This window comes from Haliaeetus albicilla, chromosome 20 (genome assembly GCF_947461875.1).
Source record: "Haliaeetus albicilla chromosome 20, bHalAlb1.1, whole genome shotgun sequence".
Classification (NCBI taxonomy): domain Eukaryota; kingdom Metazoa; phylum Chordata; class Aves; order Accipitriformes; family Accipitridae; genus Haliaeetus; species Haliaeetus albicilla.
This window is the reverse complement of record NC_091502.1, coordinates 9,448,141-9,467,470: the sequence shown is the minus strand read 5'-3', so window position 1 is coordinate 9,467,470 and position 19,330 is coordinate 9,448,141. Positions and strand designations below refer to the sequence as shown.

At 44.5% G+C, this 19,330-nt stretch overlaps 1 protein-coding gene across 1 annotated transcript in view; it reads left to right on the top strand.

Moving 5' to 3' along the window:
• LOC104323902 (E3 ubiquitin-protein ligase rnf213-alpha-like) overlaps positions 1 to 19,330 on the top strand; it is a 72,117-nt gene that overhangs the window by 15,847 nt on the left and 36,940 nt on the right. Inside the window, 18 exon segments of the mRNA XM_069808232.1 lie at positions 371 to 481; positions 579 to 677; positions 900 to 1,028; positions 1,233 to 1,434; positions 2,759 to 2,938; positions 4,590 to 4,721; positions 5,594 to 6,171; positions 7,195 to 7,360; positions 7,556 to 7,773; positions 8,358 to 8,495; positions 9,023 to 9,202; positions 10,126 to 10,936; positions 10,939 to 11,586; positions 12,398 to 12,591; positions 13,253 to 13,408; positions 14,362 to 17,931; positions 18,926 to 19,059; positions 19,201 to 19,296. Of these exon segments, the coding sequence (XP_069664333.1) occupies positions 371 to 481; positions 579 to 677; positions 900 to 1,028; positions 1,233 to 1,434; positions 2,759 to 2,938; positions 4,590 to 4,721; positions 5,594 to 6,171; positions 7,195 to 7,360; positions 7,556 to 7,773; positions 8,358 to 8,495; positions 9,023 to 9,202; positions 10,126 to 10,936; positions 10,939 to 11,586; positions 12,398 to 12,591; positions 13,253 to 13,408; positions 14,362 to 17,931; positions 18,926 to 19,059; positions 19,201 to 19,296 (7,742 nt within the window).

Here is a 19,330-nt window from a genome sequence, read left to right as displayed (position 1 = left end):
AGCTTTCATGAAGACATATACCCATGCCTTTTTAGCTGAGAAGGGCCAAGACTTCAGGTTTGCTTCATTCAAATGTGGCCAGCTACAGGAGTGACAGCAGAACATGTATCCACCTTTCTCAGTTACTTATTCTAACCTTGTCAGAATTTGTGCTAGGGTGGACAAGCAGGGTTTGCATGGACAGAGCGGTGCAAACAAAGCTGGTAGCATCTCAGAGTGTGCCAGCCATTTCTCTTCTTGAAGGCCCTTGACAGTTGTGGGAAGGACTTTGTTTTCACTGTGTACACAGCAGTTAAGGATCAAAAGCTAGAGTGAAAATCTGGCTCTCCTTGCCAATTCTCTCCTTTTTTTATTTCCCAATAATTTTCAGCAGTTTATATCAGAAATGTACAACGAGTTCGCAGGTTACATCAAGAAGTGGCTGGAAAAATCCTTGCCCAGGCCACCCATGGAAAATAGGCAGTTCCTGAAAAACATTGATGTGAGTAGCAAGAACCCATACAAGGGATAACCACCCACCCTGGAAGGTCTGTCTATACCTTGAGGCCCAGTTGACCAGCTTTGCTTTTCTGCCACAGGAGTGGCATCAGCTGTTCTTGTTTGAGATCCTCTGTGTGGAATGGACCCAGAAATGGCAAAGCCTGATATACAGCATGGTTGAAAGTTGGCTGGCGAAAGTAAGTTATGGTTACTTAACTTCAAGCAGGGGTGTGATGCTCAGACTTCTCCTGACCCCGGGATGCTCTGTTTTGTCTCAGTGAGTGTTTGGATGATGGGAGCTGAAGCAGCCAGCTCTTTGCTGGTGTAGAGGGGCATAACTCCTCCCCCACTGTAAGAACCCAACGATATTTTGCAAGGCTCCAGGAAGAAACTGCAGCTTAAGCATTTCCTTCCTGCAGGTAGATGGCAGAAAACTTCTGGACTTCTACTTGGAATTCATGAAGAAGGACAAGTGCTGGCATACAAATCTGGAGACCTGCTTTACAGATTGTGTCATTCAAAGTATTAAATACTTTGAGAAAAGTGAGGTACAGAGTCTCTGTCTAAATGCCACTGTCCCTTCTTGCACAGCTGGGAGTTTCTACCTCCTGCCACACCGAGCTGACCCACTTTGCTAGCTGTGCTTACTTGGCCTGCTGTGGGTTAATGGAGTGGGAGAGGAATTTTCTGTAAAGGTACAGGTTCTGCAAAGTGTATTTACAACTAAGAGGAGAAATTTCATGTCCTTACAGGAACACACATTAGCAAAAAATGTTTCCAAACTCCTCAAGACAGACAGGTCAACTGTTGGGAAAGTGCTTTCTGCTGTTGTTGAGAAAATATTCTCAGACAAGATGAGAACATTGAAAGAAGTAGACAGATTTGACAGCACAGGCCCAGTTCTTGAAGAGGTGCTCAGCTCTTCTGTGACCTATGATCTCTTCTCTGCTGTCAGTAAGTGTCGTGGTTTAACCCCAGCCAGCAACTAAGCACCACGCAGCCGCTCACTCACTCCCCCCCATCCAGTGGGATGGGGGAGAAAATCAGGAAAAGAAGTAAAACTCCTGGGTTGAGATAAGAACGATTTAATAGAACAGAAAAGAAGAGACTAATAATGATAATGATAACACTAATAAAATGACAACAGTAGTAATAAAAGGATTGAAACGTACAAATGATGCGCAGGGCAATTGCTCACCACCCGCCGACCGACACCCAGCCAGTCCCTGAGCGGCGAATCCCTGCCCCCCCCCCCTTCCCAGTTCCTAAACTAGATGGGACGTCACATGGTATGGAATACACTGTTGGCCAGTTTGGGTCAGGTGCCCTGGCTGGGCATGAGAAGCTGAAAAATCCTTGACTGTAGTCTAAACACTACTGAGCAACAACTGAAAACATCAGTGTTATCAACATTCTTCACATACTGAACTCAAAACATAGCATTGTACCAGCTACTAGGAAGACAGTTAACTACATCCCAGCTGAAACCAGGACAGTAAGTTTCCCACAGAGTGGCTTTTTTTTAAATTCTTGTTTTGGAAGTAAGCTTTGATGGGTTCTGAAGGCCAAGCAACATCTAAGGCACATATCACTAAAATCACAAAGTTCAGCCATGGAGCTGGGCAAAGTTTGTGATCAAGTCCTTTCTTTTGCTAGAAGGGAAGATGAGGTTTCACCAGCTCTGTTCAAAGATCTGCCAAGTTTGTTGCCAACACAAAATGGAAGAAACAATATATTCACATACCCTGGAAAAATGATGTTTCATTTCAGAAACTAAGAAGCATCTCGATTTCTTTTTCCAGTCAAAATGGTGTTTTGTTGCCCATTCATGGGAGGTGTTTCATTTTTTTAAATGAAGCCTATTAGAAAAAATTATTCCCTGAAAATGAAAAAAAATAACAGAAATGCTAATTGTGAAGCACCCTAGAGGTTTGTCTCCTGCATGAAGGAGGATTATAACCAAAGCTAGGCCAGGGTCCTCTAAAGATACATTTTGGGTTTCATGTACCTGAGACAATTGAAAAATGCTATTTTACATTGACTGGGAACAAAGCAACATTTTTCCCGTATGCTGGTGTTGGCCACTTAATTGGAAAACAACCAAATCTGTGCATTCCACAAACGTGGCTGTAACAGATCCCCTTGCTACTCATGGCTTGGAGGCAGGGTGCTACAAAGCTGCTAACTCTTCCCGAGGATGTATGTTAAAAAGAAATCCAGTGGGGAAACTGCTTCTTTGAAAGCACTGCTCTGTCACTAGATTTCATCTATTTTACAGAAAAATCAGAGCACAAGCTTCAAAATCAGATCAATGAAAAAGCAAAAATCCTGCTTTCCCAGTTTTCCAATTTCTTCTGCTTTTTGAGACATCGAGTTTTCTGAGGAGACATCCCCTGCAACATACTGTCCATCATCTTGCAGCATCAAGTGACATTTCAGAATATACTGTGCATGTGCGGTAAGCTCACAGTTTCCAAATTTATTTCCCAAAACAGTAATTTCATGTGGTGTGTTTTCCTATGCAATGGTGCAAATAGAAAATACATCTATTGGAAAGGTATCTAAAACACAGAGAAAACAAAAAATTCTCTGCAAGAGAACAAACACAAGGGCAAAAAATATAAAAGTTGAATACAGGCAATATTTTTAAGCCCTGTTAACACTATGAAGGACAGAAAACAATACTATTCCTCTGTACAAAGGATAGCAATTAAAATATTGTGGTGTTCTTATGATTTATTTATGGAATTGTATATGTGTTTTTAGAATCATAGAATGCTTTGGGTTGGAAGGGGCCGTTAAAGACCACCTAGTCCAACGCCCTGCAATGAGTGGGGACATATTCAACTAGATCAGGTTCCTCATAGCCCCATCCAACTTGACCTTGAATCTTTCTAGGGATGGGACATCTACCACCTCTCTGGGCAACCTGTTTCGGTGTTTCACCACCCTCATTGTAAACATTTTCTTCCTTATATCTAGTCTGAATCTACCCTTTTTTAGTCTAAAACCATTACTCCTTGTTCTATTGCAACAGACCCTGCTAAAAAGTCTGACCCCATCTTTCTTATTAGACCCCTTTAAGTACTGAAAGGCTGCAGTAAGGTGTCCCTGGAGCCTTCTCTTCTCCAGGCTGAACAACCCCAACTCTCTCAGCCTTTCCTTACAGAAGAGGTGTTCCACCCCTCTGATCATTTTTGTGGCCCTCTATCTGGACTCGATCCATCAGGTGCATGTGTTTCCTGTGCTGAGGACCCCAGAGCTGGATGCAGTACTGCAGGTGGGGGTCTCATGAGAGCAGAATAAAGGGGGACAATCACCTCCCTCGACCTGCTGGCCATGCTTCTTTTGATGCAGCCCAGGCTACGGCTGGCTTTCTGGGCTGCGAGCACGCATTGCTGGCTCACGTGCAGCTTTTCATCCACCGGTACCCCAAGTCCTTCTCGGCAGGGCTGCTCTCAATCCCTTCATCCCCCAGCCAATATTGATACCGGGGGTTGCCCTGACCCAGGTGCAGGACCTTGCACTTGGCCTTGTTGAACCCCATGGGCCCACTTCTCAAGCCTGTCCAGGTCCCTCTGGATGGCATCCTGTCCCTCAGCTATGTCAACCGCAACACTCAGATTAGTTTAGTGTCTTTAGGGGTTTTTTTTCCTGTTCCTGTTTATTCTGGTTACAGAACAACATTCAAGGACACAGGCCAGTTTCAAAATCTGCCTAAATTTTACAAAAACCTGGAAGAAATCTCTTCTAGATTCTTCTGCAATAATAAACTTCATCCATGGGTCCCAGAGTGTTTTGTCGTGTTTTGTCAGTGATCACATTAGAGTGATCAGATGTGAGTCAGAGTCACTTTGTCAGTGATCACATCAGAGTGATCAGATGTGAGTCAGAGTCACTTTGTCAGTGATCACATCAGAGTGGCTCTGGGTTGATACTGCTGCTTTTAGATCAAGTGACACGGCCTTTATGCAAATTCAAGCATGCATTTTTAAACAGCAGTGGTTATATTTCCAGTAGCTCTTCTCTCTCTCTCCAAGTGATTTTCTTAAAAAATTCTTTATATCTGAGGTCTGGGCATGGGGTTTTTTGTTTGTTTCTTTCCCCAGATTCCTCTGTCTCCAGCTGTATAGCAACAGTGCTGAAAGTCAGAACGGAGGAATATGAGCAACTGGAAGAGCAGAAGAAGCAGAGATGCTCATTTCTGTGTCTATGCAGCAGCATAGAGGATGTGATAAGAGGTACCATCCCATTCTATTTGAGAGGATGGGATTGCCTATGTGGTTCTTAAATGGGGAGCTGTCTCCTAAAATAGAGAGCTGGTAGCAAATCCTCCAGGAAATGGTGCTGCATGACTGTCTAGAGAGTAAGCAGGGAGCTCTTTAAGGAAAAAAGGAATTGGGAAAGTCTGGTAGAGGCTTATACATGGAAGGAGTTCAGAATAGTGGGAAAATCTGTCTTATGGGGGAAGATTAAACAGTGCCAGGTATTTCATTTTTCTAAGAGACATGTAAGGTTGGATCACCTACTTTGACAAATGTTTGTAGGGGGAAAGTGCATTTCAGACAGGACAAACAATTTCAGACAAGATCTGGGACCTGAAAAGAGGAGGACAGAGCTAGCAAAAGGGAACAGAAATGTATATTTGTTGGGAAGACTCCCGCAGTGAGCTCTTCCTGCTGGACAGTGGGCCACACACGTCCCAGCATTGAAGTTCTCGGATTGGGTGCAAGAATCAACAGAAGTGATTCTTCAGCTGGGGGGGGGGGGGGCGGGGGGCGGCAAATGGTGGGGTAAGTCTCCTCAACCTCTATTTCAGGGCCAGGTTGTTTTCTGATAGTACAGACACTACCACAGTTTCAAGGCCATAGTTTGAAGGCTCCCTTCCTCATCACGGAGCAATTGATTTTGCCCACCATTTGTTTTGGTGCTGATCTTGGATTCAGTTTTTCCCCCATGTACTTTGCCACAAACAAATACACACACCCCCACCCCACCCCCCGCACACCCCTCTTTGGTGTTGCAATCAGGTTCAGAATATTTCTATGCTTAGCGGGTAAGTGTCTTTCTAGCTGGAGAAATGCACTAATGTTTTTGTTTCCACCTTGTTTAGTGGATAGAAGTGCTGTGGAGAAAAGCATCAGAAAAAGAGGAAGTTTTAAGGATCAGATATCTGTAAGCAAATTTTCAGTGAACGGCAAGAAGGAAAGTCCTGAATTACACCCCCTTGTTAAATATAGTGACATGATGAAAAAAATTTATAACTTAGAGGAAAATAATTATTTTTGGAGACTGTGGAAGCAAAAAGCAAAGCAAATCAAAGCCACAGTCCCTGAAGAGAAAATTCTCTTAATAGAAGATGTGCAAGAAAACATTTATAAACCAGCCATTGCTGACTTTCGGAGTACCTATCTGGCCCTCAAAGACTTTTCCATCACCCTTGGGACTGTGCAGAGACATTTTGGGAAGCAGTTAGCAAATGAGAGTGAACTCACAAAGGAGTTTAAAATTATGGAGATGTGTGAAGGGAAAGGGAATGGAAAAGCTGCCTGGGTAGATGATGCAGTGGAGAAGATTAAAAACTACCTGACCTTGTCTACAGTGGTGAACACTGCCAAGATGATTGATGAACTGCGGAAGACACTTGAGTTTAATGGAAATTTTCAGATTCTCAACGACCTAATAAAATATGTATGTAGGACACACATGGATATCTGGCTTATACTGAGTGCTCTTGTGGCTTCTGTGTTGGCAGGTGTGAATGGGGAACCTCTGCTTTTGTGTGTCTTAATTTTTAATTAAATCATACTGAACACAGTGGATGGAATTTTTCTTCTGGAATATAAATTCCACTGTTGTAGCAGTCTCTCTTTTAGCTTGGCACCTTTATACTGGAGTAAGTGGAGTCAGAAACATGATTCAGCTCACCCTTAATCAGACTCCTGGTTGTCCACAAATGAGGTCCCAGTGCCATTAGAGATGCCCAAAGGCATCTGAGGCAACTGTGTGAGGCCAATAGATGCAGGCATCTCTGTGTGTCAGCAAACAAATTCTGCATCAAGTGATTTGGAATAGACAGGGAAGTATTATCTTTCCCAACCTCCATGGAAAGTTTCTGGCAGGATCTGGAGTTAAAAACTCCAGGAGTTAAATAACAGATCCCAACCTAATATTCTCTACCAACTCCAGAAATTCTTCATTTGCTTTCCACATGTTCTTTTTTGCAGATCTCCAAGCCTCATTGCTCCCATCCTGTAAAAGCTAAAATGTTATATTGCCATGACCTTTCTTTTATAGTAGCAATGATGGGGCACTGCATGGGTAGCTCCCAAGGAGCAGCTGGGTGTTCTGTAACTTTTTGTACTTTGGATAGCTTTCCATGTTTTGGACAGGGTTCCCCAGAAATTTAAAATTGGAGCAGACCTTATAAATTTTGTGGAAAGGTCCTTTTACTGTTCAGGACTTCAGTGCAGATGTCAGACAAGTTTTATATCATGACTCTGTGCCTCTGCTGCAGGGACTTGTACTGAAATAACCAGACTGGGTTTATGAAATAGATTGGATGAGAGGAACAGAAGTTTCTGGGGAGCTAGCCCTTTGGAAAAGACCCTGAGTGGCTGACGAAACTTTGATGTGTGGGGTGGAGGCAGAGCTTACCTTCTGTCTTCTCTTACCAAGGGACACATATCAGTATGTCTTGGGTTTTTTTTGCAGGAAGAGCCAGAATTCAGGAATAAGAGACTTGATTATATGACCCAGGACTTGATGAAGGTGAAAAATAGTTTGAGCAACCTTCCAGAAGACATGCTGGACTTTTTGAGGGAACTTCTTGAATGCACAAGGAAAGGCTTTGTCTCCTGGATCAAAACCATAATAAAAGGTGAGTTGTACCAGGATGTAACAGAGTCATCAGATAAGAGAGGCAATAGAAAGGGATCAGTTAGTCCCTATCTGTCACAACAGCCAGAGGCATTGCATGAATCAATTATGTGAACTCCTCAGCTATGAGTCAACCATGAAACTCCTCAGCTATGTGTTTCATTTTTTGATTTTTCATTTGTCCTTTTTTTCCTAGACAAAACAGAAATCCCTGTATTTGTGGACCTGGCATCAATTTCTGCAGGTGAAAATGACATCGATATTGACAAAGTGCGGTTCTTCCGTGATGCCATGGCTGCTTCAGCACCCATTATATTTTACCTGAGCCCCACATCTGGATTTGAACAGTTCTCTGCAGCCCTGTCATTCATCAGTGAAGCCACTGCAAAAGACAATAATCTGCCCAAGAAGTTGGTGAGTCTACAAATCCCATGTTCCAAAATTACTTGGACTTGTACTAGAAGAATGAATTGCCAAAGTCTGGTGCCATACTTTAGGGGAGTTAAGACATCCAAGTGGGCATAGTGGATATGACATAAAACCTATGATAAATTCTTGCTATTTGGTACTGAAGTCCAGTTGGGACACCTTAAAAGACCTTACATGCCTATATGAGGGCAAGTGGAGGAGACCCATTAGGTGTCACATGCAGAAGAAAGTGAATCCAATGCTCTGTGTTTTAGGAGAGTCTAGTCTACCACTGTCTTGCATAATCCTCTCCACAGAAACTACAACATCCTACTCAGGGTACCATTTAACTGACACCCTTCCTCCAAATTGCCAAAGGCTGGCAGAGAACAGCAGCTTCACAAAAAACTTATTCACTGGCTTTGGCTTTCAGAAAGCTAAGATAGACGTAGATTTCGGTGCAACAGCTGTGCTTTGTCTCTTCAGGTGAAGCAGGGACAAGAAACCCCACTCTTACCAAAATTGTCCTTACAGGGCTGCCAACTGATTATTAGGTTTCATTCTGTTGTGTTGGGTTTTTTCTTTAACAGAAAGATTCTTGTAATAACAGAGACTGGATACAGATGGTTCATGACTCTCGTGGCTCCATAGAGTGTTCCTCAATCTCTCAAGCCAGAAACATCAACAGCAGAGGGATTTTTATCATCTCAGCACCTCAGAAATGCAAGGTAATGGTTCTCCACACTTTTAAGAGTGTTTTCCCGGGGGGTCATCATCTGCCCAAAGAAATTAACATTCTTGAAATCCATTTCCAAGGAGTATATCAGATAGCCAGTAGATCACTAGACAGATTTGAAAGCAGCACAACCTCATGTCACATTTTCCATTAAGCCTTGGTCATTTTCAAGGCAAAACAAGCTTTTTTTTGTCCCCAGGGAGGAGAGAAAGCAATATTTTAACACAAAAAAGAACTCATGTGGTCACTGAGAAAGTAAAAAAAGGAAAGGGAAAGATTTAAAATGAGAAGTGCTACCCCATTGTTCAAGTAGAGTGGTGCTTGCAGCATACCCTGAAAGAGTGAGCCCTGCACAATAGAAGAGGGAAGGAATGTTCCACATCTTAAGACATGGGAAAACTTGATGTTTGGCTGTGATATGCAGGGATGTACTACTGTTCTTGAAGGCCCATTGCACAAGGATGGGGAATTACACAGAGAAAAGGCAGAGTGGGGCTTATCCTCTTACCTGCTTTCCAGGCTGCCCTGGAGGACTGTGTTTCAGTGCAACTGCTGCAGGACACCACAGAGGAAGCATCTCAGACAGATCAGAATGCTAAAGAATACAGCCTGGCTCAGCTCACAGAGCTCCAGAACAAGCTTATGTTGATCACCACAAAAACTGAGCAAGGTAGAGAGGAGGCAAACCGCTTCCTGGAGGTAAGCCACAGTGCAACAACAATACGTGCTTGGAAAACAGTGTCCATAAGGCTTGGGTTTTTTTGCTAGAATTCTTTCATGGAGACTCATCCTTGACCTTCAGCTCTGACTTTTCAGGAGCAGAGGTAGCAGACTCCCAGATCTCATGTGTAAGGCAAATTATAAATACAGCCGTTCTCTTGCAAGGTGATGGTGGAGTGTGTAGAAGTCCAGCTCTCTGAGGTCTTGGCCTCACCTGCATGTTAATGATGTGGATATCTCCACCCATGCAAACCATCTAAGCTCCTGCTGTGATGAATGAAGAGAAACAGGAAACTCCAGGGGTGTGATGGCGGTCACCCCAATGTGGGCACCCACCACAAGCCAGATGCTTCACATACCAAAAATGCCTTTTCCTTACTTCCTATACAAGCTGTTTATTCAGAAGGTGTTTGAAATGAGGTGTTCTCTTACATACCTGAGGAACCACCTCAACTGCATGCTGTCTGATCAATTGCAGTGCCTCAGTCAGAGATGAAGAAACCTGACAAGGGCCAAATATCTCAAAGGTGGTAATTCTGAGGGTTCAATACAGCTCATCATAATCTTTAGGGGTGGGGTTTGCTTGCTACCTGAGACAATGGAGCTGTCCGTCCTCTGTGGACCTCCTTCCCCCAGTAGACATGTGCTATTTACCTCAGAACCAGTATTTTTGAAGAGTAGTAGAAGTCTTCTAGGAAAACATGCACTTCTAGAGCACGTCCTTGGCCAAGGAATGTATCCTGAGAAGAAGCTATACATAAAAATTGAGCCAAATCTTTTTGTTGTTGTTGTTTAACAGGTTTTAATAGATCTGTGGAAGAAAATGTAATGTGAGAAGTATTCAGTAGTTGTTGAAAACACGTGATAATCCATTTCCCTGTTTTGTGTGTGGCATGTTACAGATCCTGGAAAAAGTTCAAATGGTTGGAAGGTTGTACTTGCAGCTTCTCAGTGTTGGAAATATCCTCTTCATAGACTGGAAGGCTGACATCTACTGCAATGCCCAACACAGAGTAAAAGTTTACGCAGAATTTGGAATTGCTGGCATCCTTGTTCAGAGCACCAGACCTGTCCTGGAGGAGCTGGATGGCCTTTGCAAAGCAATGGAGCACTGCCTGGTAGAGTGGAAGAAATATCTGGAGACTCAGAGGGACACCTACTATCATCTCAACCTGTTCGCTGCACGCCAGCTCTTCTATTTATGTAGCAAACTGGCCGAAGCTCACAATAGTGTAATAGAGCCACAGATTCTTAATATGCTTTCTGTCATAAAGCATGACGTTAAAGCAGAAGATATTAGAAAAGCCCTGGAGCAAGCCCTCATGACACCAGTTGACCCTGTCAACACAGCAACAGGAGACAAGAAGTCTGTTACCTGGCATGACTATGTCATTCGTTTTCCCCAGCTCATCAAAAGCCTGGCTGAATCTGGCTATGATACATCAGTGGCAAAGGCAGCACTGCAGAGCTGCCTTCCGAACTCTGACATTACAGAGCAGAAGCTCATGAATTTTGCCTTTAAACGACGCAATGACAAGGAAGAGATTGAAAATCTGAGCAAATTATATGAGAAGCAGCGAGCAGCCTTCCTGCAGAAGTCAAGCAAGTTTTAAAAAAAGAACATAGATGTTGACCAGGCAACTTTTAGCACCCTTGCAAAAGATGAACTGGCCACTTCCTCTGAGAGTTTGCCATCCATCTGTGACAAGGTGAATCTGCTTACTGTAAGAAATTCACTGGCCTTGTGTCAGACAAATACATCAGCCTGGATGTCTTACGTGAAACACTGAAGCAATTAGCAGCTCTTGAAAAAACATGTGTCAAGAGAAGTTTACCAGTAGGCCTCGAAGCCAGCAAACCTTCTCTCATCACGTGTAAAGAAGAGGAAATGTTACTCTACATGCTCTCCATTTACAGACACACCAAGACAGCACCTCTCCCAACATATGATGAGGTCCTGGTGTGCACACACAACGCAGAGGAGGAAGAAGTGGAGCTGATTGTTAGGAGAGCTCTTTCATCTGATTCTCAAAACCAGAAAATCTACTGCTTGCTGGGTGCTAAGAAATTAGCATACAAAGTTTCCAAACAACTGGAGTCCCACTTCTTCCGCTTGCTGCAATCTTCTACAGTCCCTGACTATAGGTTCATTATCATTTGCAATGCCAAAGCTCACAATTCTTATGTTATCACAGCCTTTGACACCTACAAAGTTACTATCCCATGCTACTCTATGACAGAAATCCAGGCATACCTGAGCACGCATCTCAAAGTGCCTTGTGGGACAGCCCCTGTTGCTCAGGCCTTTGAAGAACCCTATCAGCAGAACATGAAGTTCATATTTTCAGATCAAGCAGGAATGGGTAGGTGTTAGTAGTCCTACTGTGAGTCATATCTCAAACCAGGAGGCCTTCAGAGGAATGTGGCACGCAATGGAGAGCCCTCCACTCTCCTCACATGCTTAGTTTTGGGTGGTGAATTTTAAGAAGGATTTTAGGCCATGTGGAAAGAATCCAAAGGGGAATGACAATGCAGTCTAGAAAACATGATCTCTGAGGGAGCTACAGTTGTCCAATCTAAAGAGTAATAAATAATGGTGTGAGACTCTAGGAAAGAGCAAGAAACAAGACTTTCTCCATGGGATAAACTAGGTCATAGGGATGGGAGTCAGTTGCCTAAATAAGCCCAGATGTCCTCTGAAAGACCATAGGCTAGCCTAGCTGGCCTCCACCTGCCATCCCAGAATGGAACAAATGTTCTGTAGGCCCTTTGCAAGCCTCAGCAGGATGTCTTATTCTTCCTACTATTTCTGAAACATTTCAAGACATGTCTCTTTAGACAGTAAGGTTTTTTGACATTTTGTAGGGCACATTTGAAGCAAGTTGGTCAGGATCCAGGCCTTCTGGCTATGTCTATATTGGTAACCTCAATGGGGCTGGAGTGGGGGCATGAGTTCTGTCTTGCAATGGGCCATACTGCTAAAATTGTGAGCACAGGTTTAGAGGATGTCCCTTGTGACTGGGATCTGGTCCCAGGTATTGTTCTAAAAAGGCTGTTGAGAGATGGCCACTCAGTTTGGAGTGAGTTCAGATGTCTGGAGAAAGACAGTCCCATGCATGTGAAAGGGCAGACTGACTCCGAGGGTGAATCTTGGCTGTCTCTTCTGTTCCTTAGGGAAGTCTCTCTTCGTGGACAATACCCTCAAAAAGATCCGTGCCCAGCCGGGTGATTTACCAGTGGTTCACAAAACTATTAGGCTAATGGAGTCAGAGATTGATTTCCAATTCCTTCTGGAGGACCTACTCTCTGTTGAGGAACTTCCGACTGAAGCTCAGCCAACTGTCTTCCATATCGATGTGTCACCAGTGGTGAGAGACTTTTTCTTGGTGGTTGAACATGGAGTGTCCAAGACCTCATAGGCTTTTTAGAGGAGGGTATTTTCACAGCCTCTTGTGCTGGCTTATTCTCATCTACAGTAGTAGCAGCAGGTGCTTAAAAGTTAAAGTGAACAACAAGAGTTCTGGGTACACTTTGGAAGCTCAGGTGCCAGCATTTGCCTTGTTCCATGCCCACAGGTGAGGAAGCTGTGTGAAATGGGTCCCATTTCATAAAAGCAATCTCTCTTCCTACAGTGGTATCAATCAGCATGTAGGGCACTGAAGGATGGCCAAATTCAAACCAAGTGATCAGACATAGAACCCCCATACACAGGGAGAAGAAGGGGTGGATTCTCCATCTCACATCCAGTCTGGTACCTCTCTGGAATGAGCTGTATTTAAACAAAAGGTAGTGGGCTTAGGGCAGAGGGTGAATCCAGATGACCTAGTCCTACCTCAGAAGGCTGCAGAGCACCAAGCATCTGATCATATTAACAGTTACAGCTGTCTCAGTGTGTGATAGAATAGCAATCCAGCACAAGAACAGAAGCAAAGCTGTAGCCTGGCTGCAGGTACTACTACCTGCCATGGGTAGTGGATTAAGTATTTTTTGGTAGACATTTCTTTCACCAGTTTTCTTCTTCCCTGTCAGGTGTCAACAGGTCTCTACCGGCTGCTGGTTGAGCTATGCATCCTAAGACACATCCAGAGTCCCAGTGGCTTAGTCTGGAAGTGCAAATCCTCTCATCTTTACTTGATTGAGTACCTGGCAAAAGGAAGAGGTCTTAGCAGAACAAGGAAACAAGAGGTATTGCTTTGGGGATAGTGTGCTCATGTCAGAGGAATAGTAAGGGAGGATGTTAACATAACTAGGTCTGCACCTGCAGTAAATCTGCCAAAATCCAAAGTCTCTTTTAAAGCTGCATGTAATTTTTGGGTCTGTCTCTCCACTGGAGTGATGGCTCATCTACGTAGAAACAAGCAGTCCCAGCATGTGTCTACTCTGGAAAGGAAATGTAAGATGCTGTGTGGGGTTTGGGTTTTTTTCCAATTCATTCCTAGTGTGACATAGACATCCCACATGTTCAAAAAATAATAGAAGTCTCCTATATGAGAAATGAAGGAGGACATTCTAAAAGAGGAAATTAGGGATGTGATGCAGAGTTAGAACATCCTGAGTGGCCTGGAGAGGGTGAATGGGGAGCAAGCATCCACCATCTCTTCCAACACAAGAACCAGGAGCATCAAACAATGTTAACAAGATCAGCTTAGAACAAATGGAAAGGGGGTGATTCTTCATGGTATGGGTCATAAACCTCTGAGGGTCCTTGCCAAAGGGGGCTGTGTGTGCCCCCTTTGACAGGTTGACACAGGTGCAAGGTGAGTCTGGCCAAGTATTTGGAAGGGAAAGCCATTTTGGCTTGCTAACTAAAGAAAGCAGATGAAAATGGAGAGTAGCCTGTGCTGAAACCTGTCTGTTTGGAATATCATTTTCTGGGTGGAAATAATCATGCTTGCTGTATTCTAGCTTTTCATTGGACATCAACTCAGCACCAGGACCTTACAGGTTATGGTCATGTCAGTACATATTCATCTAGGAGCATGCATGCAGGCTTGGACAAATTTGATCTACATATGATTTTCCCAGCTTCCTGACCTATTTGTGTGCAGAAAAAAAAGCTCTTGAACTGTAGGCAAATGCAGAAGGTTGGGCAACTGTCCTCATTGTAATCTGTGTACTCCTTATTGACTCTCTTTTAGATGTCCAGTGAAACAGAAGAAAAGTTCCTGGATCTTTTTCCTGCTGTGAAATGTGTCTCACCAATGCGTGTACTTGACTTGCTGGAACACCCCAGCTCTGGTCGTCTTTCTGAAATGAAAGAGGAGCAGTTTGACCGAGACAAGTTAAAGAGTGAAGCTTTCCAGAGGTCTTACCAGTACCTCAGCAGATATAAGAGGAAGAAAGACCTTGACCGTTTCCTTTTCATCCCTGAGAGGACTGAAGGGACAGAGGAAGAGTGCCTGAAGCTCTTACTGGAGTTCTGTGGGAGACACAACCCTTCCTGGACTGAGCTTAGCAACTTCACTCATTTCCTAAACTTCCAGCTAAGCAAGTGTGAGAAATCCGTTTTCTGTAGCTCAGCAGCTGGAGAGGATTTCCAGGGGTTTAAAACATTTGTGGTAAAGTTCATGATCACCATGTCCAAGGACTTTGCAGTGCCCTCTCTTGACATCTCTGATGAAAGTGTGCCAAGTGCAGAAAATGATGATGAGGAAAACAGCATTATAAGAGAGTACCAGCTAAGACGAAAATGGGAACAAGAGTCCCACCCCTATATAGTCTTCCATGCAGACAATGACTCCATGGAGTTCTTGGGTTTCCACATCAGCAAGAACTTGGATGCTATCGATGCCCATTCTCAAGCTGTTTTAGAAAGGAATGTTATCACACATAAATTATACCGCACTTTGAAAGCCCAGCATGTTCCTTTCAATAAGAACTTTGAAGACTTGCCCAGAACAATGCAGCTGGAGGCCCTCTGCAGAGTTTTTGGTGTGAGCTACACCCAAGATCCAGATGAATCATATCAGCTGACACTGGACAACACCATGAAGATGCTTGCCATTCACCTGCGGTTCCAGTGTGGGATCCCTGTAATCATCATGGGTGAAACAGGTTGTGGGAAGACAAAGCTTGTGCAGTTCATGTGCAGCCTGCAAAGGGCAGGCAGGGACATTCAGAACATGGTGGTGGTACGTGTGCATGGTGGCACTACCTCCAAGACCATACACAAGAATGTTAGGCAGGCAATTGAGCTGGCACGCACCAATGAAGAAAGGCACAAAGTGGACACCGTACTCTTTTTTGATGAAGCCAACACATCAGAAGCTATCTTTGCAATCAAAGAGGTGCTGTGTGATCACAGTGTAAATGGAGAGAAGATTCTCACTGACCGTTTGAAAGTAGTAACTTCTTGCAACCCTTACAAAAGGCACACCATGGAAACTGTAGAGAAACTTGAAAAAGCTGGCTTGGGGTACCGAGTCTGGAGTGAAGACACACTGGAGAAACTAGGCTACATTCCTTTGCGGCAGCTGGTGTATCAGGTCAAGCCCCTGCCACCTAGCTTATTGCCTCTTGTCTGGGATTTTGGACAGCTGAATGAAAAGACACAGAGCCTGTACATCAGAGAGATTGTAAAGTCCACCATGAAGAACAAGATCACCATTGGAAATTTGGACGTCTTTACCAGTGTCATTTCAGCCTCCCAGAAGTTCCTCAGGAAGAAGAAGGATGAATGCAGGGTTGCCAGTCTTCGGGATATAGAGCGCTGCATGGGCATTGCACTCTGGTTTTATAAACTAAGAGACCTGCTGTTTCCTCAGATTGATAAGAAGAAGTACAAAAAGGAACAGAAGCCAATCTTAAATGATGCACAAAGGGCCTTGGTCCTTTCAGTGGGAGCTTGCTATTATGTATCTCTGGAGAGCCGCAAAGATTACCTGGAGGAGGTCGCGAAATGCTTTTCTGTCCCTGCATCCCTGCTGCAGCAAGAGATTGAGCTTTGCCAAGAGGTATTTCTTGATAACCTCTCTATTCCTGAGGCAACAGGCCGCAATGATGCTCTGAGGGAAAACATATTCATGTTAGTTATGTGCATGGACCTACGAGTTCCACTCTTTCTGGTTGGGAAGCCAGGAAGCTCAAAATCCCTGTCTAAAACCATTGCTGTGGATGCCATGGTGGGCAGGCTGTCCCAAAACCAGTTGTTCAAAAGATGCAAGGAGATCCAGCTGATGTCTTTTCAGTGCAGTCCCCATTCAAAGCCAGAAGGGATCATCTCCACTTTCCGACAATGTGCTCAGTTCCAGAAGGGGAAGAATCTGGATGAGTTGGCATCCGTGGTCCTCCTGGATGAGATTGGCCTTGCAGAAGACTCGCCAGAGATGCCACTGAAGACACTGCACCCTCTTCTTGAAGATGGTTGTGTTGATGATGAAACCCCAGAATCTTACCAAAAAGTTGGCTTTGTGGGCATTTCAAACTGGGCCCTAGACCCTGCCAAAATGAACAGGGGTCTTCTAGTATTACGGACTGACCCTAGCAAAGAAGAGCTAGTTAAAACTGCAAAGGGCATCTGTGCTGCACAGCCTCACTTTGAAAGCATTGAGGATTTGCTCCCTTTGCTGGCAGAATTCTACTGCAAGGTGCTAAAAACACAAAAGAATGAGTTCTTTGGGCTCCGTGATTTCTACAGCTTGATCAAAATGATACTGTCCTACACCCAAGACAAGAAGTGCAATTCTCAAAAGGACATCGTTATAAAGGCCATTCAGAGAAACTTTGGAGGCTCCAGTGATATTAATCCTGTCGAGCTCTTCCAAAACTGCATCAGTGAGGTGTATCTTCCCCCTGACTTGGAAACCAGCCACACACTTTGTTTGCTGAAGGAAAATATGGGCAAACAGGGGGCAGGACTCATGTCTCGATATCTCCTGCTGCTGACAACCAACCACGCAGCTTTCCACATCATCCAGATGACACAGCTTATAGATACTGAGCACTGTGAAATCATATTTGGCTCTGGTTTTCCACAGGACCAAGATTATTCCCAGGTATGCTGGTCTGTCAGCAGGGTGAAGATCTGCATGGAGACAGGCAGGCCTGTTGTTCTTTTAAATATACACAACCTTTATGAGAGCCTTTACGATGCACTCAACCAGTGCTTCGTTAGTCTGGGGGGAAATTACTATGTGGACCTGGGTCTTGGCACTCACAGAGTGAAAAGCCGTGTGAAGGATGAGTTCAGACTCATTGTGATAGAGGAGAAGAATGTAGTCTACACCCAGTTCCCCACCCCACTGCTGAACCGCCTGGAGAAGCACTGCTTGGACATGAACACCATTCTGAACCGGCAGCAGCAACAGCTGAAGCAGGACCTGCAGACCTGGGCCAGGATGTTTGTCTTCATTGACAGCAGCAAGTTCTCCAATGTTTGGTCCACCAGGCTGAACACCAAGGAACAGGATGTCTTCATCGGTTTCAGCAATGACACATCTGCAGCTGTTGCTTTGCAAAGCACTCAGAGTAGGTCCTGGGGAGACTTTGAGCCCTATGAAGAGCCAGTGTTCTCTATTGCCAAAAGGAAACTTGTTCAGGGTGCAACCCCTGACTCCATCCTGCGCCTTAAATACTCCCTTGTGGATGATGCTGAGCAGATCCAAGACTTGTACTTCCACAAGCAGAAGCACAACAGCCTTGTCAGTGTTTTGAGAGAGACAGCTAATTGGCAGCCAAGGAAAGAGAGGACTGCTGGGCTCTGTCTGCAGGTACGTGTGCTTCACTGTAAAGCAGTGAGAGTAGTCTTTGTTTTCCCAATGAGGGAGGTTGCAACACAACCTCCATTAAGCCACTGGATAATTTCCACTGTTGAACAGTGATGGGCTTCTACCTGTCCTCTTTGGCTCCTGCCCCATCAGTTGTATCACACATGTGCCTGGCTTCTGCCTTGTGGTCCTCTGCACTTAGGGTGGGCTCTGCTTCTCCTCTTGACCTGAATGTGGTGTATCTGCTAACAGACAGGCAGTGGGTGCCAGCTCCTAACTCTGAAGGCTCTGGAGGTTCAAGGCTAAGATAGCCAGGCCATCATTCATTGCCTGCAGACAAGTGACAAGCACCACTGGTGATGCTGTGGGGATCTCACCAAGCATCCAGCAGGACTTTAGGTGGTTCAGGCAATTCTGCAGATCCTGGGTCATGCCCACTGCCCATGTCATCTATTATCAGGAGTTGTCCATGCCAAAGAAAGCATCCTGATCAGTTCTCCACTGACCATCACAGGAGCTCAGGAACCTATGTTGCATACAGATACCTAAAAGGGTATCGGCTGAATCCCCAAACAGCATCTACAGTACTGGGAGCCCACAGCCTTGAGAGAGAGTCAGCCCAGTAGAGTCATGTGTGGGGACCATCGTGCTGGGTCCATAACATTGCATGGAAAGGCTTTTCCAGCCCTCAAGGTCTGAAGTGCTCATGTACATCTCCCAGCAGGATTCCTTTGGAGTCACTGCCTCACAGCATCTGAGTCATTGCTAAGGATGCATCTCAAGTCTAAGTCACTTGTAGCACTAGGAATCAGGGTTCTTCTGGTTGTTAACAGTGCTCCTACACTTCTTCCCTGTAAGCAGGGCACATTTCTGTGTCTTGCCTTTAGGAAGCACTTAAAAAAGTCCATAAGGGGATCACTTCAGTTTTCCCACCCATTAGGAATGGTAATACTACAATTATGATATTTCCCTGGAATTTATTTCCCTTTCACTGCAGGTTTCTACACATGCAAGACTTCTAAATGAGAGAGATTTAGAAGAGATAAAGAAGACACTTAACCTTCAAAATAAAATCCACTGCCTCTTTCTAAGCCAGTTTGACACCAAATACACTTTCTGCCAGGAACTCAGGTGAGGAGAGATTTCCTTCTCACCTTTGTTAATTTTATAGACTGGGGTTTTGGGGAAAGAGGGCAAGGGGGGAGTAGGGAGAGTGGAGAACAGAGGTGGTTTTATGAATAGAGCAATGACACACCCTTTCATTGTCTGCAGGAATTTTTTTGCACAATCATCAGAAGAGAAATTGCTCCTGATCCAGTTTCACTTTGATGAGCCACAGAGCAGCAAAAGGCTTCTAGCTTGTGCCAAGTAAACATCCTTCCTTCTTTCTTCTTTCCTTCTG